The 24,427-nt window shown below is 43.3% G+C and overlaps 1 protein-coding gene across 1 annotated transcript in view; it reads right to left on the bottom strand.

The window, feature by feature from the left end:
* cstpp1 (centriolar satellite-associated tubulin polyglutamylase complex regulator 1) overlaps window positions 1–24,427 on the bottom strand; it is a 431,022-nt gene that overhangs the window by 27,474 nt on the left and 379,121 nt on the right. Inside the window, exons 6-7 of the mRNA XM_070899677.1 lie at window positions 23,782–23,971; window positions 2,682–2,791 (exon numbers count right to left, since the gene is read on the bottom strand). Coding sequence (XP_070755778.1) covers window positions 2,682–2,791; window positions 23,782–23,971 — 300 coding nt within the window. The remainder of the gene's footprint in view (window positions 1–2,681; window positions 2,792–23,781; window positions 23,972–24,427) is intronic.

Below are 24,427 nucleotides of genomic sequence, written 5' to 3' on the forward strand. Positions count from 1 at the left end.
ATCCCTGGCCGAAGGGCCCCCTCCCTCCTGGTATCCGCTACTATCCCTGGCCGAAGGGCCCCTCCCTCCTGGTATCCGCTACTAGCCCTGGCCGAATGGGCTCCTCTCTCCCGGTACCCACTACTATCCCTGGCCAAAAGGTCACCCCCCTCTCTCTCCCCTCTCTGCTGTCCGGGCCATGGAACTGCATCTGCTGCGCTGACTTCCTTACCTGTGCTGACTTTCTTAACTGCCTAGAAGGTTTTTCCACAGCGGCCACATATGTTGTCCTAAGAAAAATTGGAGTGAATCGGAGCTGGCCAAACTTGCTTAAATGGCCAGGATTGACGCAGGTGGCAGGTTACGCTGCCAATGAGGTAAAAAAAAACTAACCTAAAAAATTCGTAACTGAGTTACACTGGCGCACAATCTTTGGGGAAGCTTGTATATTTTAATTTCGGCCAAAAAAAGCTGCGCGCGCCAAAAAAACGGTGCAAATAACTGGGGAAAATGAGACCTTACACTTATGAGTGCAGCTGACAGCAAGTTGAATCCCACGTCTGCAGTCCTAGCAAGTAACATTGTATTTTGATTCCACCATGCAATCTTGTCAAATATGTGGGGAAAAAATAATCGGCATTATACACCAAGCTTTCACTCATACAAGCTCTCTTCAAAAACAAACTTTGCTCATTCCTTAGTTATAGAATCGTCCAGCAGCTCTGACAGGTCCAATGTCTGCTTCGAGAAATCAGCAGGGATTGAAATATCACGCGCTATGCTGAGATCATTTTATAATGTAACTCCTTTGGTTACACAAGGATGCATCGGTGACTCTCGTTGGTGCTAATTTAGGCCACCTCATCCTCCATGCATCCCGATAACCTCTTCGGTCCTCCCACCTCCCACCACACACTAATTTTGAATCCTAGTCATATGAAAAGAAAAAGACTTACATTTACATAGTGCCTATTACGACCACTGGACGTCTCAAAGCGCTTTACAGCCAATGAAATGTAGCCACTGTTGTAATGTGGGAAACGCAGCAATCAATTTGTACACAGCAAGCTCCCACAAACAGCAATGTGATAATAACCAAATAAACTGTTTTTATTATGTTGACTTAGGAATGAATATTGGCCAGGACACCGGGGATAACTTCCCTGCTCTTTTTCAAAATAGTGCCATGGGATCTTTTACATCCACCTGAGAGCGGTTTTAACGTCTCATCCGAAAGATGCAGCATTCCCTCAGCAATGCACTGGAGTGTCAGCCTAGATTTACGTGATTAAGTCCCTGAAATGGGACTTGAACCCACAACCTTCTGACTCAGAGGCATGTGTGCTACCCACAGAGCCACAGCTGACACATACATATGGATATAAATGCACAATAATGTACTTTCAGAAATGTATGCAGAATGATCCTTTCAAAAATGCAGTTACTGACTCCATTGCTCAAGTATTTTGCACTGGTAAAAGGACAGATGCCATTTGTGCACTGTGATCTATTGCGATCACAAGATATTGCAACACCTGGTGCAGGTTGGATTAGGGTGTTGGTGGATTCTTTTCATTCCATTCTTTTACAGGCTAACCTTTCAAATAAGCTTACTATTTATGACACTATAAATGTCTTTGCAATTTGTGTTTTACCAAATAGACTGAGGCACAGTAGTTTGGGGTGTATTCATGTAGGGCACTTGGCAATGAACAAGTAGCTTGAGACTCTCTGCCAGTTCCCGTCAGAGTCAGTCAACTGAACACATTGTTGAGTGTTCTGTAATTCTGAGGGAGATACGAAGAGCCACAGCAATTAGCACAGGAATAGTGAGAATCAGTCTGAAAATGACTGTCATTTAGCTCCCTTTCTAATGCAGGGAGGGCAATGTTAAACAAATTTAGTTTGTACCTCCAGTACACAGAGGTGGCAATCAAGGCTTTGGAGCTGGAAGAATGTGAAAAGGAGAAGTGGTGCACAAATAAAACAAACTGAATTGCGTAATGTGACCCCAAAACACAAATAAAAATGCTGAATTCCAATTCAACAGAAAGGGATACAACATTCCTGAAGCAGTGGCCTTGATCACAGGCCTTTATACAGGCTGTTTCTCAACTTTTTTCAGTTTTCAGCTTTTTTGGGGCTATGTCAGCTTTTTGTGAAGCTGTTTGTCACCTTCTCCGAGCTTTACAGGTCGGCATGCCTGTGCACGCAAATAAAAAAAGGCATAGCAATGCTCATTGGACAATCACTTTATTGTATTTGTAGATTCACAAAATATATACTATTAAGGCTAATGATTTAATTAAGAGCAATACGTTTCCTAAATTATACCAATGACTACACTTTAAAAAGTACTACATTGGCTGTAAAGCACTTTGGGATGTCTGGTGGTCATGAAAGGCGCTGAGAGAAAGAAATATCGGGATATATTTCACAAGAACTTTAACTAAGGAAATGCCTGATGCCCTTAGTCGATTAGCCATTACCAGACAGAGACAGTCGAATAGGCCAATATAAACCCATTTGAAGCTTCCCACCTGGAATTTATAAATGTTGAAATATCTGAATGTCTGGTTGTTTGACTGATGAGGCTTTTGTTAAATCAATAGCATATTTATTGCAGAACTTGCACGTTGAACTAAACATTTATTTTAAATTCCATCGATCCCAATAAAAATTTCCCCATAATTATTGCCTACCTAATTTGCAGTTAAGCCCCTCATGCTTTACAATAGCCATCAGAAATCCGAAGAATGTCACTCGTTGCACTTTGTGGAGGATCTGCTTAACGTATGAAGTTGGTGGGTAACTATAAAAAGAAACACATATTTATTCTTCATATCTTTTTCACTTGTATTTAATAAAACATATTAGAGTACAGCATATTCCTTTTAAGCACACAACTTATTTTCAATTAATATTTTATACACTTATGAAGGCTAAATACTGAAGAGTAATCTATGAAAAATATGCTACAACATTATTAGAATTTTTAGACCTAACACTTGCTGAGGAGCTGCTGGAGATACTACAGAACATGCAGGCCATCAAAAGAGATTGGACTAACTAACTTAGTAGAACACCAACGCATAAGCTTTTTCCATTTTGCGTTATAAACCCTAACTTATAGGGTAGTCTCCTTTCAGTAGCCAGGCTACCAACCAATATTTGTGGTTTCAGATGCAATATTTGAATCAAATATTGCATCTGAATCCAGTAATATTTCTGAGAAACAATGAGATCCTGCAACTGCTCATTGCAATGCTCCAAAAGCATTGTTTGAGAGGTCATTACGGCATTTTTTTTAACACTCTTGGGATTAAAGGAAATGGGATATGCACACAGAAACCTTTGTGTGCAGGGAAAGGAGATGCCATTTAGCCTCTATGCTTAAACAGTAACATAGGAGCTGGTGGTATATCAACGGAGGGAAACAAATCTCTGGACACACAAACTCCTGAAAATGTTCTAAACTTCCTCTGGGTGGATCTTCTACCTCTGAGGTGAACTAGGAAACAACTTAAAGTGTCAGCTGTTCCATGTCTACCCTAACTGAATGCTGAGCAATCTCGCGACCCAAACATCAGCACATTAGTCGGATCACATCTTAACACAAACAGAAGGAAATAATGCCTTCCTGTTTAGTGAACTACCAGATCATAGTGTGGTTGAATCATACAAAGGACTTGCTTGTACTATGTCTGGAAGTTTTCTAGACATCTAGGCTTACTTTAGTTCTAATTGAGTAATTATCATCTGTTTTCCTGACTCTAGTTATTTTACAGTTTTCACTCCATCCTGTCAAAGACACGTTTTCACTGGGGAGAAGCTGTTATAGTGGTTGCCCTGCAGTAGATTGTCCTCCTAAGGTCATCATGTAAAGTCCAAGACTAATGTCACATCATTCTTACTGATTGGGAAAAGGGGGATCTGCAAGAGGTCTGTTGGATGCTACATGACTGGTTACTGCCATTGGAGCTAAGAACCTTCAATAACCTTTCAACCCTTTCTGTAATCAAGATATAATTGCTGATCACTACAAACTGTCTGAAGACAGAATGACTTTCTGCTGAGTTGTCTGTAACAATGCTGCTAAGAATATTATTTCCTCATAGGATTTAAGCCGGAACGTTTTGTACCCTTTTGTAATCCGGGCAAGTAGTTAGGTTACCCATCTCCCACAGTGGGGTGCGGGGGGGGGGGGGGGGGGGGGCGGTGCTGAGAATACAAAGCCCGGTTCAATTTGGGGTATGATTTTGCAGGCCTGCCAATTCTTCCTTTGTTTTTCCTGTCTGGAGGCTACCCAATGCCAACTGGCACTATTGCTGTAACTGGCCTTGGTGGGAGATCTGAACTGAGAGGAGATCCATGTTATCTGGGTAACAGCTACCTCTTGGAGGGATTTCAGTGTAAAAGGTGCACTACACTAATGTCAAATGTGAGTATAACTGGAACAATATACATGTAAAGATAGTAAGTAGAGCCAGGGTTAAACCACAAGTTAGTGATTACATTTAGCGGTGTTTCAGAACTCTACTGATTTAAATTGTAAAAATGTCTCCCATTTTTTAAATTTCGTCAGACATTTGGAAATATTTTACTGGCAAAATTCCATCAAAGTATCTTAAACATCATTCTGCTAAATACAAGTTTGTGTTGTGAAGGAACTCAGATGGAGTGATAAGGAAGCCCAATGAAAAAAGCTGAGGTTCACTATCGGTGGGTTCAGCAGAAGAAGGTATGATGTTCTGTTACACCTTATCTAAACAGTCAGCTTTAGAGAGGATGTAGGCCGCTGCCATATGACCATTTTTTTAAAGTCTGGAGACATAGACTAAACATTTCCTCCAGGATCACTGTCACTGGTGGAACAGCAGCTGTCCTTTATGTCTCTGATTATTTGGAATACTATAAGATGGAGTCAGTAGTTTATTAACCTTTACTCCGCTGAATAAACAGAAACTTCATATGTTTAGAAAAATAATTGGCGTACTTTAAGATTTAATACAGTCTCTGCTTTGAGGCTGAATTACAATTCTGAGTTCATGCCAGAATCAATCTGGCATGGATTGAACTTTGGTACAAACTAAGTAATACAAATCCTGCCAAACTGCAAACTGGTTTCATTTTGCCATGAAATTTATGGTTCTGGTGCTAGGTTTCGTGTTAGTATTGGTTTGGAGGCTGCATAATGTCCTGCTTACAAACACTGTCTCAATAACAAAACTCTTTTTGTTTGTACTGGCAGAGTTTGTATTCGGCAAACAAAATTGCCTATAAGAACATGAGAACATAAGAAATAGGAGAAGTAGGCCATTTGGCCCCTCGAGCCTGCTCCGCCATTTAATAAAATCATGGCTGATCTGATCATGGACTCAGCTCCACTTCCCTGCCCGCTCCCCCATAACCCTATATTCCTTTATCGCTCAAAAATCTGTCTATCTCTGCCTTAATGTATTCAATGACCCAGCTTCCACCGCTCACTCGGGCAGAGAATTCCACAGATTTACAACCCTCTGAGAGAAGAAATTCTTCCTCATCTCAGTTTTAAATAGGCAGCCCCTTATTCTGAGACTATGCTCCCTAGTTTTAGCTACCCTTATAAGTGGAAATAACCTACCCAACCTAACTTCATAAGTCAACCCCCTCATCTCCAGAATCATTTCTACTGAACCTTCTCTGAACAGCGTCCAATGCAATTATATCCTTCCTTAAATACGGAGATCAAAACTGTACGCAGTACTCATGGTGTGGCCTCACCAATATCATGTACAGTTATAGCAGGACATCTCTACTTTTATACTCTATCCCCCTTGCAATAAAGGTCAACATTCTTGGCATTCCTGATTACTTGCTGTACCTGCATACTAACTTTTTGTGTTTCATGCACAAGGACCCGCAGATCCCTCTGTACTGCAGCACTTTGCAATTTTTCTCCATTTAAATTATAATTTGCTTTTCTATTTTTTCTGCCAAAGTGGATAACCTCACATTTTCCCACATTGTACTGCCAAATTTTTGCCCACTCACGTAGCCTATCTATATCCCTTTGCAGATTTGTTGTGTCCTCCTCACAATTTTCTTTCCCACCCTTTGTATCTTTGTATCATCAGCAAACTTGGCTACATTACACTCGGTCCTTTCATCCAAGTCATTAATATAGATTGTAAATAGTTGAGGACCCAGCACTGATCCCTGCGGCACCCTACTAGTTACTGTTTGCCAACTAGAAAATGACCTGTTTATCCCAACTCTCTGTTTTCTGTTAGTTAGCCAATCCTCTATTCATGCTAATATATTACCTCCAATCCCGTGAACTTTTATCTTGTGCCGTAACCGTTTATGTGGCACCTTATGGAATGCCTTCTGGAAATCCAAATACATCACATCTACTGGTTCCCCTTTATCCATCCTGCTCTTACAACATCAAAGAACTTCAGAAAATTTGTCAAACATGATTTTGCTTTCATAAAACTATGCTGACTCTGCTTGATGGAATTATGCTTTGCCAAATGTCCCACTACTGCTTCCTTAAAAATGGACACCCAACGACAGATCTTAGGCTAACCGGTTTATAATTTCATGCTTTCCGTCTGCCTCCTTTTTTAAATAGGCGCATTAAATTTGCGGTTTTCTAATCCGCTGGGACCTCCCCAGAATCCAGGGAATTTTGGTAGATTACAATCAATGCATCCACTATCTCTGCAGCCACTTGTTTTAGGACCCTAGGATGCAAGCCATCAGATCCGGAGGACTTGTCCACCTTCAGTCCCATTATTTTATCGAGTACTACTTCTTCAGTGATAGTGATTGTATTAAATTCCTCCCTCCCTATAGCCCCTTGATTATCCACTGTTGGGATGTTTTTAGTGTTTTCTACTGTGAAGACCGATACAAAATATTTGTTTTAAGTATCTGCCATTTCCCTGTTCACCATTATTAATTCCCCAGTCTCATCCTCTACTTTGGCCACTCTTTTCCTGCACCTGTAGAAACTCTTACTATCTGTTTTTATATTTCGTGCTAGTTTACTTTCATAATCTATCTTTCCTCCCTTAATTATTTTTTTGGTTGTTCTTAGCTGGTTTTTAAATGTTTCCCAATCCTCTGGCCCCCCACTAGTCTTGGCCACATTGTATGCCTTTGTTTTTAGTTTGATACCATCCCATATTTCCTTAGTTAGCCACGGATGGTTATCCCTTCTCTTACAGTCTTCCCTTTGCATTGGGTCATATTTTTGTTGAGAGTTATGAAATATTTCCTTAAATGTTCGCCACTGCTCATCAACCGTCCCACACTTAAATCTATTTTCCCAGTCCACTTTAGCCAACTATGCCTTCATACCTTTGTTTAAGCTTAGGTTTTGAGATCCAACTTTCTCACCCTCCAACTGAATTTGAAATTGAATCATATTATGGTCACTCATTCCGAGACTAGGAGATCGTTTATTAATCCTGTCTCATTACACAGTACCAGATCTAAGATAGCCTGCTCCCTGGTTGGTTCCGCAATGTACTGTTCAAGGAAACTATCCTGGATACGCTCTCTGCACTCTTCCTCAAGGCTACCCTGGCCAATTTGCTTTGTCTAATCAATATGAAGTTAAAATCGCACGTGATCATTGCCGTTCCTTTTTTACAAGCCTCCATTATTTCTTGATTTATAATCCGTCCAACAGTGTAGCTACTGTTAGGGGGCCTATAGACTACACCCACCAGCGACTTTGTCCCCTTATTATTCCTTATCTCCACCAAACTGATTCAAAATCTTGATCTTCTGAGCCAATATCGTTTCTCACTAACGCACTGATCTCATCCTTTATTAACAGAGCTACCCCACTTCCTTTTCCTTTCTGTCTGTCTTTCCAAATTGTCAAATACTCCTGAATATTTAGTTCCCTTGCAACCACATCTCTGTAATGGCTATCTTTGAGGATATAACGAGCATGGTAGATAGAGGTGTACTGATGGATGTGGTGTATTTAGATTTCCAAAAGGCATTCGATAAGGTTACTGGAGAAGATAGAGGTACGCGGAGTCAGAGGAAATGTATTAGCATGGATAGAGAATTGGCTGGCGAACAGAAAGCAGAGAGTCGAGATAAAAGGGTCCTTTTCGGGTTGGAAATCAGTAGTTAGTGGGGTGCCACAGGGATCGGTGCTGGGACCACAACTGTTTACAATATACATAGACGACCTGGAAGAGGGGACAGAGTGTAGTGGAACAAAATTTGCAGATGACACAAAGATTAGTGGGAAAGCGGGTTGTATAGAGGACACAGAGAAGCTGCAAAGTGATTTAGATAAGTTAAGCGAATGGGCTAAGGTTTGGCAGATGGAATACAATGTCGGAAAATGTGAGGTCATCCACCTTGGAAGAAAAAACAGTAAAAGGGAATATTATTTGAATGGGGAGAAATTAGAACATGCTGCGGTGCAGAGGGACCTGGGGGTCCTTGTGCATGAATCCCAAAAAGTTAGTTTGCAGGTGCAGCAGGTAATCAGGAAGGCAAATGGAATGTTGGCCTTCATTGCGAGAGGGATGGAGTACAAAAGCAAGGAGGTCCTGCTGCAACTGTGTAGGGTATTGGTGAGGCCGCATCTGGAGTACTGTGTGCAGTTTTGGTCACCTTACTTAAGGAAGGATATACTAGCTTTGGAGGGGGTACAGAGACGATTCACTAGGCTGATTCCGGAGATGAGGGGGTTAACTTATGATGATAGATTGAGTAGACTGGGTCTTTACTCGTTGGAGTTCAGAAGGATGAGGGGTGATCTTATAGAAACATTTAAGATAATGAAAGGGATAGACAAGATAGAGACAGTGAGGTTGTTTCCACTGGTCGGGGAGACTAGAACTAGGGGGCACAGACTCAAAATACGGGGGAGCCAATTTAAAACCGAGTTGAGAGGGAATTTATTCTCCCAGAGGGTTGTGAATCTGTGGAATTCTCTGCCCAAGGAAGCAGTTGAGGCTAGCTCATTGAATGTATTCAAATCACAGACAGATAGATTTTTAACCAATAAGGGAATTAAGGGTTACGGGGAGCGGGCGGGTAAGTGGAGCTGAGTCCACGGCCAGATCAGCCATGATCTTGTTGAATGGCGGAGCAGGCTCGAGGGGCTAGATGGCCTACTCCTGTTCCTAATTCTTATGTTCTATCAGATCATACCCATTTGTATCTATTTTGAGATACAAAATAGATGCTGTCAACTCATCTATTTTGTTACGAATGCTGCGTGCATTCAGGCAATAAGATCTTAAATGGTTTTTTGTACAATTTTTTCCTGCTTTGACCCCACTTTCTAATTCACTCTTATCTTTATACATTCTGTCCCTTCCCATCACGCTCTGGTTTTCATTTCCCCCAGTGCTATCCCTACTCTATTGCCTTCTCCTTATTCTTTGACTTTTAAAATTTTTGCTCACCTGAACCCTCCCCCCCAGTAATTAGTTTAAAGCCCTCTCTACAGCCCTAGTTATTTGATTCGCCAGGACCCCAGTCCCAGCACGGTCTAAGTGGAGCCCGTCCCAATAGAACAGCTCCCTCTAACCCCAGTACTGGTACCAGTGTCCCACGAACCAAAACCCATTTCTCCCACACCAGTCTTTGAGCCACGTGTTTAACTCTCTGATCTTATTTACCCTATGCAAATTTGCTCGTGGCTCAGGTAGTGATCCAGAGATTATTACCTTTGTGGTTCTGCTTTTTAATTTGGCCCCTAGCTGCTCATTTGTTTGTTCTATCTATGTCGTTGGTACCCACATGGATCACGACAACTGGATCTTCCGCCTCCCACTCCAAGTTCCTCTCCAGACCAGAGGAGATGTCCTTAACCCTGGCACCAAGTAAGCAACACAGCCTTCGGGCCTCACGCTCTCGGCTGCAGAAAACAGTATCTCTCCCCCATCACTACCACATTTCATTTTACTCCCCCCATTATGACTGGTTTTAGCACAACATTGATTTCAGTGAGTACATAAGAACATAAAAAATAGGAGCAGGTGTAGGCCATTTGACCCCTCAAGCCTGCTCTGCCATTTAATAAGATCATGGCTGATCTGATCATGGACTCAGCTCCACTTCCCTACCCGCTCCCCATAACTCTTTATATTCCTTTATCGCTCAAAAATCTGTCTATCTCCACCTTAAATATATTCAATGACCCAGCCTCCACAGTTCTCTGGGGCAGAGAATGCCACAGATTTACAATCCTTTGAGAGAAGAAATTCCTCATCTCAGTTTTAAATGGGTGGCACCTTATTCTGAGACCATGCTCCCTAGTTTTAGTTTCCCCTATGTGGAAATATCCTCTCTGCATCCACCTTGTCGAGCCCTCTCATTATCTTAAATGTTTCGATAAGATCACCTCTCATTCTTCTGAACTCCAATGAGTATAGGCCCAACCTACTCAACCTATCTTCATAAATCAAGCCCCTCATCTCCGGAATCAACCTAGTGAACCTTCTCTGAACAGCCTCCAATGCAACATATCCTTCCTTAAATACGGAGACCAAAACTGTACACAGTACTCTAGGTGTGGCCTCACCAATACCATGTACAGTTGCAGCAGGACTTCTCTGCTTTTATACTCTATCCTTGCAATAAAGGCCAACGTTCCATTTGCCTTCCTGATTACTTGCTGTACCTGCATACTAACGTTGTGTTCCATGCACAAGGACCCCCAGGTCCCTCTGTACTGCAGCACTTCGCAATTTTTCTCCATTTAAATTATAATTCGCTTTTCTATTTTTTCTGCCAAAGTGGATAACCTCACATTTTCCCACATTGTACTCCATCTGCCAACTTTTTGCCCACTCACTTAGCCTATCTATATCCCTTTGCAGAGTTTTTGTGTCCTCCTCACAATTAGCTTTCCCACCCAGCTTTGTATCATCAGCAAACTTGGCTACATTACACTCGGTCCTTTCATGTTTAATTTTAACCTCCATATTGATTGGACAAATCAAATTGGTCAGGGGCGCCTTGAGGAAGAGTTCATAGAGTGCATAAGGGATGGGTCCCTTGAGCAGTATGTAACAAAACCAACCAGGAGGCAGGCTATCTTAGACCTGGTCCTGTGTAATGAGACAGGATTAATAAACAATCTCCTAGTAAAGGAGCCTCTTGGAATGAGTGATCATAGCATGGTTGAATTTCAAATTCCGATGGAGGGTGAGAAAGTTAGATCTCAGACCAGTGTACTAAGCTTAAATAAAGGAGACTATGAAGGTATAAGGGCAGAGTTGGCTAAAGTGGACTGGGAAAATATATTAAAGTGTAGGATGGTTGATGAACAGTGTGTACATTTAAGGAGATAATTCACAACTCTCAACAAAAATATATTTCAGTGAGGAGAAAAGGGTGTAAAAGAAAAGATAGCCATCCGTGGTTAACTCAAGAAATAAAGGACAGCATCCAATTAAAAACAAGGGCAAACAAAGTGGCCAAAACTAGTGGGAGGACAGAAGATTGGGAAGCTTTTAAAAGCCAGCAAAGAATGACTAAAAAAATTATTAATAAAGGGAAGATAGACTTTGGGCTCAATTTTCCCCAAGCAATTTTTTGGCGTACTTGAAGAGTTACGCCTGATTTTTTGAGGCCCAAGTACGCCAAATCTCTTCATTTTGGCATGGCCTAACCCGAGGGCAATGGAGCCTTGATCTGCGCCAAAATGATCGGGCTGCCATGGTAACCAGGGACACAATGCGAGCTGAGGCTGCAAAGTGAAGCATACAACTCTTTCTCTCTCTCTCTCTACCGGACTGTGTGTGAACCGGGGACTGAAAATGGAACCGGACAGCCTTCCTGTGTGTGAGAACTGCGGACCAACTCTCGGGACCAGAGCGTGTGTGTGAACCGGGGACTGAGAATGGAACCAGACAGCCTTCCTGTGTGTTTGAACCAAGAATGGGACCGGACAGCCTTCGGGCGGGGTTGGAGGTAAGTTGCTGCTATGTGTTTTTCAATTCTTTCAGTGTGTCCGGGCATTTGCTGTGCCGCTCTCCTTATCTGCGCTGATTTCCTTAACTCTAGGGAAGGTTTATCAGGACAGGCCACATATGCTGGCCTAATCAGAACTGGAGTAACTCTCAGTTGGCCAAACTTCCCTAAATGGCCAGAAGTGGCATAGGTGGCTGGTTACACCCCCTTTGGCTGAGAAAAAAACTGACTGAAAAGATTCGTAACTAACTGAGTTACGCTGGTACAAATTGATTGGGGAAACTGGGGATTTTTAAGTTAGGTAGGAAAAAGCAGCCTGCTCCAAAATAAACGGTGCAAATACTGGGGAAAATTGAAGTAAAATAGCACAAAATATAAAAACAGATAGCAAGAGTTTCTATAGGTATATAAAAAGGAAAAGAGTGGCTAAAGTAAATGTTGGTCCCTTAGAGGACGAGACCAGGGAATTAGTAATGGGGAACATGGAGATGGCAGAAACTCTGAACAAATATTTGGTATCAGTCTTACGGTAGAGGACACAAACAATATCCCAACAGTGGATAGTCAAGGGGCTATAGCGGGTGGGGGGGAGGAACTTAACACAATCACAATCATTAAGGAGGTGGTACTTAGTAAGATAATGGGACTTAAGGCGGATAAATCCCCTGGAACTGATCGCTTGCATCCTAGGGTCTTAAGAGAAGTAGCAGCAGGGATAGTGGATGCATTGGTTGTAATTTACCAAAATTTCCTGCATTCTGGGGAAATCCCAGCAGATTGGAAAACTGCAAATGTAATGCCCCTATTTAAAAAAGGAGGCAGACAAAAAGCAGGAAACTATAGACCAGTTAGCCTAACATCTGTGGTTGGGAAAATGTTGGAGTCCATTATCAAAGAAGCAGTAGCAGGACATTTGGAAAAGGATAATTCGGTCAGGCAGAGCCAGCATGGATTAATGAAGGGGAAGACATGTTTGACAAATTTGCTGGAATTCTTTGAGGATGTAATGAACAGGGTGGATAAAGGGGAACCGATGGATGTGGTGTATTTGGACTTCTAGAAGGCATTTGACAAAGTGCCACATAAAAGGTTACTGCACAAGATAAACATTCACGGTGTTGGAGGTAATATATTAGCATGGATAGAGGATTGGCTAACTAACAAAAAAAAGAGAGTCGGGATAAATGGTTCATTCTCGGGTTGGCAATCAATAACTGGTGGGGTGCCGCAGGAATCGGTGTTTGAAACCCAACTATTTGCAATCTATATTAACGATTTGGAAGAAAGGACCGAGTGTAACATAGCCAAGTTTGTTGATGATACAAAGATGGGAGGGAAAGCAATGTGTGAGGAAGACACAAAAAATCTGCAAAAAGACATAGGCTAGGTGAGTGGGCAAAAATTTGGCAGATGGAGTATAATGTTGGAAAGTGTGAGGTCATGCACTTTGGCAGAAAAAAAATCAAAGTTATTATTTAAATGGAGAAAAATTGCAAAGTGCTGCAGTACAGCGGGACCTAGGGGTACTTGTGCATAAAACACAAAAGGTTACTATGCAGGTACAGCAAATGATCAGGAAGGCCAATGGAATCTTGGCTTTTATTGCAAAGGGGATGGAGTATAAAAGCAGGGAAGTCTTGCTATAACTGTAAAGGGTATTGGTGAGGCCACATCTGGAATAGTGCGAACAGTTTTGGTATCCATATTTACGAAAAGATATACTTGCTTTGGAGGCAGTTCAGAGAAGGTTCACTAGGTTGATTCCGGAGATGAGGGGGTTGACTTATGAGGAAAGGTTGAGGAGGTTGGGCCTCTACTCATTGGAATTCAGAAGAATGAGAGATGATCTTATCGAAACGTATAAGATTATGAGGGGGCTTGACAAGGTGGATGCAGAGAGGATGTTTCCACTGATAGGGGAGACTAGAACTAGGGGCCATAATTTTAGAATAAGGGGCCACCCATTTAAAACTGAGATGATGAGGAATTTCTTCTCTCAGAGAGTTGCCTCAGAGCGCTGTGGAAGCTGGGACATTGAATAAATTTAAGACAGAGATAAGACAGTTTCTTAACCGATAAGGGATTAAGGGGTTATGGGGAGCAAGTAGGGAAGTAGACCCGAGTTCATGATCGGATCAGCTATGATCGTATTAAATGGCGGAGCAAGCTTGAGGGGCCGTATGACCTACACCTGCTCCTATTTCTTATGTTCTTTTGTACTTATGTTCATCCAAGTCATTAATATAGATTGTAAATAGTTGAGGCCTCAGCACCAATCCCTGTGGCACCCCACTAGTTACTGTTTGCCAACTGGAAAATGACCTGTTTATCCCGACTCTCTTTTCTGTTAGTTAGCCAATCTTCTATCCATACTAATATATTACCCCCAACCCCGTGAACTTTTATCTTGTACAGTAACCTTTTATGTGAAACCTTATCAAATGCCTTCTGGAAATACAAATATACCACATCCACTGGTTCCCCCTTATCCCCACCCTGCTCATTACATCCTCAAAGAACGCCAGCAAATTTGTCAATTACGATTTCCCTTTCATAAAACCATGCTGATTCTGCTTCATTGAATTTTGCTTTTCCAAATGTCCTGCTATTGCTTCCTTAATAATGGACTCCAGCATTTTCCCAACGACAGATGTTAGGCTAACCGGTCTATAGTTTCCTGCTTTCTGTCTGTCTCCTTTTTTTAAATAGGGGCGTTACATTTGCTGATTTCCAATCCGCTGGGACCTCCCCAGAATCCAGGGAATTTTGGTAGATTACAACCAATGCATCTACTATCTCTGCAGCCACTTGCTTTTGGACCCTAGGATGCAAACCATCAAGTCCAGGGGAATTGTCTGCCTTTAGTGCCATTATTTTACTGAACAATACTTCTTTAGTGATAGTGATGTTCCTCCCTCCTTACAGCCCCTTGATTATCCACTGTTGGGATGTGTTTAGTGTTTCTTACTGTGAAGACCGATACAAAATATTTGATCAAAGTCTCTGCCATTTCCTTATTCCCCATTATTAATTCCCCAGTCTCATCCTCTAGGGCACCAACATTTACTTTGGCCACTCTTTTCCTTTTTATGTACCTGTAGAAACTCTTACTGACTGTTTTTATATTTCGTGCTAGTTTACTTTCATAATCTATCTTCCTTCTCTTTATTATTTTTTTAGTCATTCTGTTACAAGATTTCATGATTTGATGAATGATAAAGCCCGTATCTTGTAATCTGCACAGTTTTACGTGGGGTTGGGGGGGGGATGGGTGGCAAGGCAGAAAATTCTTACAAAATCTCTTTGCTTCCTTACATTTCTGATCCTTTTCAGATGGCCAACACATTACAGTGAGTGTGTGAAAGCTGCAGAGACTGGTACTAAGGCACCACGGTGAGAATGGGCATGTGACTGTAAAGATAGAGATACCCCAGTGACTGTACACCTGACATACAGGCAGAACATTTGTAAAACAGACTTGAAATGTATTACAATGCAATCAAGAGTCTCATTTTGAGCAGATAAGTTCAATTAAATTGTGTGCATTTGTTGCACTAGTCTGTTATAGTGAATGGTGCAGGTAATCCTCTTCTCAACTTGTAGCTCGAAACTAATTCAGAGTGTTGCCACTTTAAAACAATCAATAGAGACTGGTGGTAAATACACTTTATGGAGTGTGTGGAAGTAATAGCCAGGGCAGGACAGAGATGAGTGTGTGAAGAACTCTACTGTACACAAGACCATCCTGGAAAACTAGTGAAAGCTAGCAATTGCTTCAAAAAAGCTGGCACAGCTTCAGAAAAACTGACAAGCCCAGAATATATACCTCTGAGGTGTAGTTATTTTGAAAGTACAGTGCTGCACAGACTTGTCACAACTTAAGCTGTAGCTATATTCAACATTAAAACACTTATACACTGGAAGATTATGGCATAAATTCTGGGGATTTCTCCTCAATTGTGTGAAAAGGTTGCTGGCTTATATAAAAAGTTACTTTCTGTTACTAAACATGATCGTTAAATTATTTTCAAACACTTTATACTGTGTCACAGAGGCATTAGTTCCTTTTCAACTCCCATTTTACACAGGCAATCTGCTTCTCGCCCCGTAATTCCAGTTTACGATAGCACCCTTTACCCCTCCAGCCAGTATACACTGTCACTTTGTGCTGACTGCTCTGAGGCTGGACCAGACTATAAAATTCAATGCAACAGGGCTCTAGTTCAGAAAGTCCAATCTCCTGACCGATGAAATGTGTGATTTTAAGTGTGATATATGTATACTTGTATTTAATCAGTACAGCCACCAGAGGGCTCATCCACTGGAGTCCCGAGGGATCCCATAATCCCTTGGGAGCACAGTTATTTAAGGAGGCTTCACAGATTGGAGAGGCACTCCCTGGAGACCTGCAATAAAACAACTAAGGTCACACTTTACTTTGAGCTCACAGTGTTCAGTCTGACTCTTTCTCCATACACAACAACTGGCAACAAGATACAGATAGCGAACCCAAAGATGCAGAGAACAGTGGACATCCTGGAGAAATTTTCAGAGGGAGATGATTGGGAAACTTTTGTGGAGCGACTCGACCAATACTTCGTGGCCAATGTGCAAGATGGGGAAGAGAGCGCTGCCAAACGAAGGGCGATCCTCCTCACCGTCTGTGGGGCATCAACATATGGCCTCATGAGGAATCTGCTCACTCCAGCGAAACCCACGGAGAAATCGTACGACGATTTGTGCACACTGTTCCGAGAGCATTTGAACCCGAAGGAAAGCGTTCTGATGGTGAGGTACCAGTTCTACACCTACAAAAGGTCTGAAGGCCAGGAAGTGACGAGTTATCTCACCGAGCTAAGACGCCTTGCAGGACATTGCGATCTGAAGGACTTTTGGAACACATGCTCAGAGACTTTTTCGTACTTGGCATTGGCCACGAAACCATACTTCGCAAACTTTTGACTGTAGAAACCCCAACCTTGAGTAAGGCCATAGCGATAGCCCAGGCGTTCATTGCCACCAGTGACAATACGAAGCAAATCTCTCAGCACACAAGCGCTGCTACAAGTACTGTGAACAAAGTGATGCTGTTTTCGAATTGTAACATACAGGGCAGGTCACACTTACCTGCAGCTACACGTCCGCAGATATCTCAGAGTCCACCATTAAGGGTGATGAATGCAAGGCCATTAACACCTTGTTGGTGCTGCGGGGGTGATCATCTTTCCATTCATGCCGATACAAAGAGTAAGTTTGCAAGGGCTATGGAACAATGGGACACCTCAAATGAGTGTGCAGGCAAGCTGCAAAGCCTGTTAAACCTGTAAACCACCATGTTGCAGAGGAGGACAGATCCACGGAGAATCACAACAAACCAGAACCTCAGACCAAGGAGGCAGAGGTACATAGGGTGCACACATTCACCATGAATTATCCCCCGATAATGCTGAATGTTGAATTAAATGGAGTCCCGGTGTCAATGGAGCTGGACACGGGCGCGAGCCAGTCCATCATGGGCAAAAAGACTTTCGAAAGGTTGTGGTGTAACAGGGCCTCAAGTCTTAACTCCAGTTCGCACGAAACTAAGAACTTACACGAAAGAACTGATTCCTGTAATCGGCAGTGCTACCGTAAAGGTCTCCTACGATGGAGCAGGTGCACAAGCTACCACTATGGGTGGTACCAGGCGATGGTCCCACGCTGCTCGGCAGGAACTGGCTGGGAAAGATATGCTGGAACTGGGACGACATCCGAGCGCTATTGCCCGCTGACGACACTTCGTGTGCCCAGGTCTTAAACAAATTTCTTTCGCTGTTCGAACCAGGCATCGGGAAATTCCAAGGAGCAAAAGTGCTGATCCACCTAATTCTGGTCTAGCACGACCCATCCATCACAAGGTGAGAGCAGTATTGTATATGACGAGAGAAAGGGTAAAGATCGAGCTGGACCAGCTGCAAAGAGAGGGCATAATTTCCCCGATTGAGTTCAACGAGTGGGCCAGTCCTATCGTCCCAGTCCTCAAAGGAGACAGCACTGTCAGAATCTATGGCGATTACAAAGTAACTATCAATCGTTTCTCCCTGCAGGACCAATACCCATGATCAAAGGCCGAAGACCTCTTTGCAACGCTGGCAGGAGGAAAGACATTCACGAAGCTGGATCTGACTTCAGCCGACATGACGCAGGAACTGGAGGAATCAGCGAAGGCCCTCACCTGCATCAACACGCACAAAGGTCTTTTTGTTTATAACAGATGCCTGTTTGGAATCCGATTGGCGGCGGCGATATTCCAGAGAAACATTGAAAGCTTACAGAAGTCGGACCCGCACACCGTGGTCTTCCAGGACAACAGCTTGGTCACAGGTCGGAACACAGTCGAGCATCTGCAGAACCTGGAGGAGATTCTTAGTCGACTCAACCGTGTGGGGCTCAGGTTAAAACGCTCGAAGTGCGTTTTCCTGGCGCCGGATGTGGAGTTCCTGGGAAGGAGGATTGCGGCGGACGGCATCAGGCTCACCAACGCGAAGACAGAGGCAATCGAGAACGCACCGAGGCCACAGAACGTGACGGAGCTGCGGTCGTTTCTGGGACTCCTGAAGTACTTTGGTAACTTCTTACCGGGTCTCAGCACACTGTTAGATCCACTACATGTCTTACTACGAAAAGGGGACGAACGGCTTTGGGGCAAAAGCCAAGAAAATGCCTTTATAAAAATGAGAAAATCGTTACGCTCAAACAAATTGCTTGTGTTGTATGATCCATGTAAGCGTTTGGTACTAGCATGAGATGCGTCATCATATGGCGTCGGGTGTGTATTGCAACAAGCTAATGATTTCGGGAAACTGCAACCGGTTGCTTATGCATCCAGGAGTCTGAATAAGGCTGAGAAAGCCTACAGCATGATTGAGAAAGAAGCATTAGCGTGTATCTATGGGGTAAAAAAAATGCATCAATACCTGTTTGGGCTAAAATTCGAATTGGAAACTGACCATAAGCCACTTATTTCCCTGTTCTCCGAGAGTAAAGGGATAAATATCAGCGCATCGGCCCGCATCCAGAGATGGGCGCTCACGATGTCCGCATACAACTACGCCATCCGCCACAGGCCAGGCACAGAAAACTGCACCGATGCTCTCAGTAGGCTGCCATTGCCCACCACGGGGGTGGAAATGGCGCAGCCCGCAGATGTAGCCATGGTTATGGAAGCATTTGAGAGTGAGCAATCACCTGTCACTGCCTGGCAGATCAAAACCTGGACAAGCCTGGACCCCTTATTATCTCTAGTCAAAAGCTGTGTGCTTCACGGGAGCTGGTCCAGTATCCCAGTGGAAATGCAGGAAGAGATAAAGCCGTTCCAGTGGCGCAAAGATGAAATGTCTATACAGGCAGACTGCCTTCTGTGGGGCAATCGAGTAGTGGTCCCCAAGAAGGGCAGAGACACCTTCATCAATGACCTCCACAGTACCCACCTAGGCATCGTAATGATGAAAGTGATAGCCAGATCCCATGTGTGGTGGCCTGGCATCGATGCGGACTTAAGAGTCCTGGGTTTACAGATGTAATACATGCTCGCAGTTAAGCAATGTACCCAGGGAGGCGCCGCTAAGTTTATGGTCTTGGTCCTCCAAACCGTGGTCTAGGGTACACGTCGACTATGCAGGCCCATTCTTGGGTAAAATGTTCCTTGTGGTTGTAGATGCATAGTCCAAGTGGACTGAATGTGAGATAATGTCGGCTAGCACGTCCGCTGCCACTACTGAAAGCCTGCGAGCCATGTTTGCCACACACAGCCAACCCGATGTCCTGGTGAGCAACAACGGGCCATGTTTTACCAGTGCTGAGTTCAAAGAATTCATGGAACCCGTAACGGGATCAAACATGTCCCATCTGCCCCGTTTATACCAGCGTCCAATGGTCAGGCAGAGAGAGCAATGCAAACCATCAAGCAAGGCTTGAAGAGGGTAACTGAAGGCTCACTGCAGACTCGCCTATCCCAAGTCCTGCTTAGCTACCGCACGAGATCCCACTCACTCACTGGGATCCCACTTGCTGAACTGCTCATGAAAAGAACACTTAAGACAAGGATCTCGTTAGTTCACCCTGATCTACATGAACAGGTACAGAGCAGGCGGCTTCAAGAAAGTGCATACCATGACAGCGCAAATGTGTCACGTGAGATTGAAATCAATGATCCTGTATTTGTATTAAATTATGGACAAGATCCCAAGTGGCTTCCCGGCAGTGTCATGGCCAAAGAGGGGAGCAGGGTGTTTCGGGTCAAACTTTCAAATGGACTCATTCACCGGAAACACTTGGACCAAATGAAACTCAGATTCATGGACTATCCTGAGCAACCCCACCTTGGACCCGACATTTTTTGATCCCCCAACATACACACCAGTGGCACCCGGCACCACCGGTGACCACAAAGCAGAACCCATCATCCACAACAGCCCAGCAGGGCCCAACACACCAGGCAGCCCAGCAAGGCCAGCTGCACAGCAACCTAGTGAGGGCCCAACAAATGATTCAACAACACCAGCTTTCATACCGAGACGATCAACCAGGGCAAGAAGGGCACCAGATCGACTCACATTGTAAATAGTTACACTATTGATTTTGGGGGTGGGTGGGGGGGCGGGGGGAGGGGGGGCGGGGAGTGTTATTATATATATATATACTTGTATTTACTCTGTACAGCCACCAGAGGGGTCATCCCCTGGAGTCCCAAGGGATCCCAGGTATTTAAGGAGGCTTCACAAGTTGGAGAGGCACTCTGGAGACCTGCAATAAGAGGCTAAGGTCACACTTTACGTTGAGCTCACAGTGTTCGGTCTGACTCTTCCTCCACACAGTAAGCAACTTTTTGGAAATATATCGGAGGACCATGTTTTTCTTTGTCGTTGATCTCCAGTGGAATTGCTCATGAATAGAAATATTAAACTGAGTACTCAATAAATTATTATATCTCCTAAGTATTTGCATTTTGTTCTGCTCACTATCAATTTTTTAGTTCAATGCTTCCTTCCCTAATATCTGGCTTGCAATCCTCTGCTTTCTTTTGTACTCAGTGTAATTATTCTTTCATGGTTCATGCTATTGCTTTATGTCATTTATTTATGCAAATTTACATTTATTTTTATATTTAAGAACCTGTGCATCTGTTTATAAATAAGCAATTATCTCTTAACAGTACAAATTAAATCTCTGAGCTTTTAAGCAATCAATATGTCCAGTATATTTTAAAAATACACAAGGGAGGGAAGGGAGTTAGTGGTGAAGCACAGGGTGTTTATTGAACCTGGCATGAGGGAAGGCAGTGAATGGCAAAGTGTGGGACTGAAGCACAGCCAAGAAGTGGATGGGAAATTGAGAGGGATAAGCAAGAGCTCTGGAGTTACGGGTGGGGAGAATCTGGAGACAGAAAAAGAAAATAACTTGCATTTATATAGGAGCCAAAATTTTCCTCAGTGCAAAATTGGGGAGGGCACTTCGATTTATCCGGATATTTAGCGCTCGGCGGGTGTCAGAGGGAAGAGCTGGAAAATTAGGCTCTTTAACTCTGACACCGCCTCCCACCGCTTTGGGGCGGTGTTGGAGGCGGTATCGGGGTGGGATCGGGTCAGTGCGGCAGTGATGACATCATCGCGACACAGACGTGTCGCGTTGCGCTGACGCATTGCAACGTCCCTCCCCTTCACTTAAAGGTGAGAGACGCTGCGAGGCCTATGTGGAGCCCACTGACCCACCAGGGAGGGCTTTGGCTGGACTAGTGCCCAGCCACTGGTAACTTCCCGCCACGCGAAGATGTCGGGGGCACCGACCGGCAGTGACTGCACTCTCGCGGGGCAAATTGCCCCATGCTGCGGAAAAGGTGTTGCTGCCGAGTGGTAAGTCATCGACGTGCGGCCGACAATGGGTCAGAGTGCCGGGGTGGGGCGGAAACACGGAGCGGGTTCAATTGCGGCTGAGTCTGTCCTGTCATCTGCCTCGGTTGGAAAGGCCTTACTGCCCCGTTACCGCCTCTTAGAGGCACTAATAGGCCTTTTTCTGAAAGGCAATTTACTCCCATAGTATCTTGTACATTCTCTGAATGTCCCAAAACACTTCACAGCCAATTAATTACTACTGAAGAGTAAGTTCTGTTTGTAGGCAACACAGCAGTCAGTTTATACACAGCAAGGTTCCACATACAGCAATGAGTTAACTGACCAGTTAATCTGTGTTTGGTGCTGTAGGTTGATGGATTAATTTTGGATGGACATCGGGAGAAATACCCTGCTCTTCTTTGAAAAGGGATATTTTATGTCCATCTGAACAATCAGACAAGACTTTGGTTTAACTTTTCAAAATATGGCACCTCTGATTATACAGAACTCACTCAGTACTGCGCTGAAGATTATGTGCTTAATCCTGGAATGGGGTTTGAACCCTTGACCTTCTGACTCGGAGGCAAGAGTGTTTGTGAGCCAAGCTGAAACTACGGGGGCGATTTTAACCCTACTCGCTTAGCAGAAATCTGGCAGGCAGGCAGGCAGTTAAAATCACCCTGGTTCTTACTTGTATGAAAGCCACCATGATCGCAACATCTGTAATTTTAACCTGCTTTCCTGAGCAGGCAGCAAGTACACGCGCCCGGAGCCAACAGGGTCCTTCTTTACATATGTATGTTACAGCATGATGACTATTTACAGCATGATGACGTAGTGAGACTCGACTGTAATTTTAACTCAGACGTGAGCGGGGAATCCACCTGGAGTTAAAATCGGGGCTACATATGTTAATAGTTATAGAGAGGAGCTTATATGATGAGTGGAAGTGTATTTAGCACAATCAATAAGTTGAAGATGATGATTTTTAAAAATAACCAGCAAAGTCAGGATATCAACTTGGCTGCTGCAGTGTGGAAGGGAGATTGGTCCCAGGTCGGAACGTTTAATTGTTTTTTGGGAATACAGGTGCACGTCTCAAATCCGGCAACCTCGGGATCGAGACCGTACCGATTTTTGGATTTTTCAGGATTTCGTTCAAGAAAATCAAGAGCGTACGTATGCTACCGAGACAGACAAAGTACTAATGGTGGCGTGGGTCAAGTCGGACCCTGGTCGAGGATCATTCGGCAAGGCTCGGACCGATTGTATGCCATTAAAACATTGCTGCAAAGACAATAACTAGTCCGGCCCGCCGGTTTTTGAACAATAATTCCAGGTTTTATTTTTACTGAATATCAAATGGGATTTTCTCAAAAATGTCCGGCTTTCGGACAATTCCGATTTTCAGACAGCCGATTGGACCTGTAATAGGCTTGTTGCCTGGTTACTTAAATCAGCTTCACAGTGCAATTCTGTTCATTGCATGTACATTGTGAAAGAAGCCAGGCTGATCAGTGGTCCATGTACATCAGACCTCAGCTGGGTGAGCTGGGCCACAATGATCAGGGTGTGTGTAACACAGTTTGAGGATGTCCATGAGGCCCAATGGGATGCACTGGGCCATATGTCAGAGAGGAATATTATGAGAACAATTGGTAACTTTATGTGTAAGCTTGCAATTTTTTAATATGTTTATTATGTTATAGGGTGAGGAATTGTAATGGAGTATTTATTTGGAATGCAATTGGAATGAATTTTTTGGAAGAATGTGATAGGTGAAAAAAACAATATTAGCAGGAAAATTTTACATAATGCGAGTGGTGAATATTAGGAAATAACCAATTAGAAAGGAGGAAAACAAATGTACATAAATACTGAAACAAAAGGAAGAAGAAGATTGAGCAATGGCTTGACAATCGTGACATAAGTGACACTCAACATACACAACAGGCACAAAAAGTATTACTATAAAGATAATACTTACTTGTGCTTATACCTCTCACAGAGTGTTTCCAAACAGTCATAAAACTGAGATGCATCAACACCTTCTTGAGCTGCTGTATCATTAGACAGCAAGCGGTGTTGTTGGATTGAAGAAGTTGGCACAATCACAGTGTTTGGATTTTTTCCCATAAGGAGATCTTGGTAAATTATAGCAATGCTTTCAAGAAATTCTGAGGAAAAAATGTAAAAGCTCAAAGTCAAAAATGTGTTATATATATAAGCATTTTCAAATAGAATGATTTTGATCAGAAATATCTGAGTACAATATATTATAAAACCAGATGTTCCCTATTCAAATACAAAGAAACCTACACATTCCTGTTTTGAGAGGCAATACAAGATATATAATACTATATTTTGCATATATACCATCCTCAAAGTGTCACACAAGCAATTTTTATGTTACATTTATGCCTGATTGGCCCCAAAATCATATTCATAAAACAGTAAATCATACCTATACAGTAAGGGAGCCTTCTCATGGACTAGTCACACCCCAAGAAAACATATTAGTCATTCCCTACTAGTTTCTTCTGACCTTGATAACTTCAAAGGGAGAAGTTGGGGCTTTACATACAGCCGCCAAGCTGGAACATCAGGAGGATAATGGATTGTTTCCTCTGCTC

This window comes from Pristiophorus japonicus, chromosome 14, assembly GCF_044704955.1.
Source record: "Pristiophorus japonicus isolate sPriJap1 chromosome 14, sPriJap1.hap1, whole genome shotgun sequence".
NCBI lineage: Eukaryota > Metazoa > Chordata > Chondrichthyes > Pristiophoridae > Pristiophorus > Pristiophorus japonicus.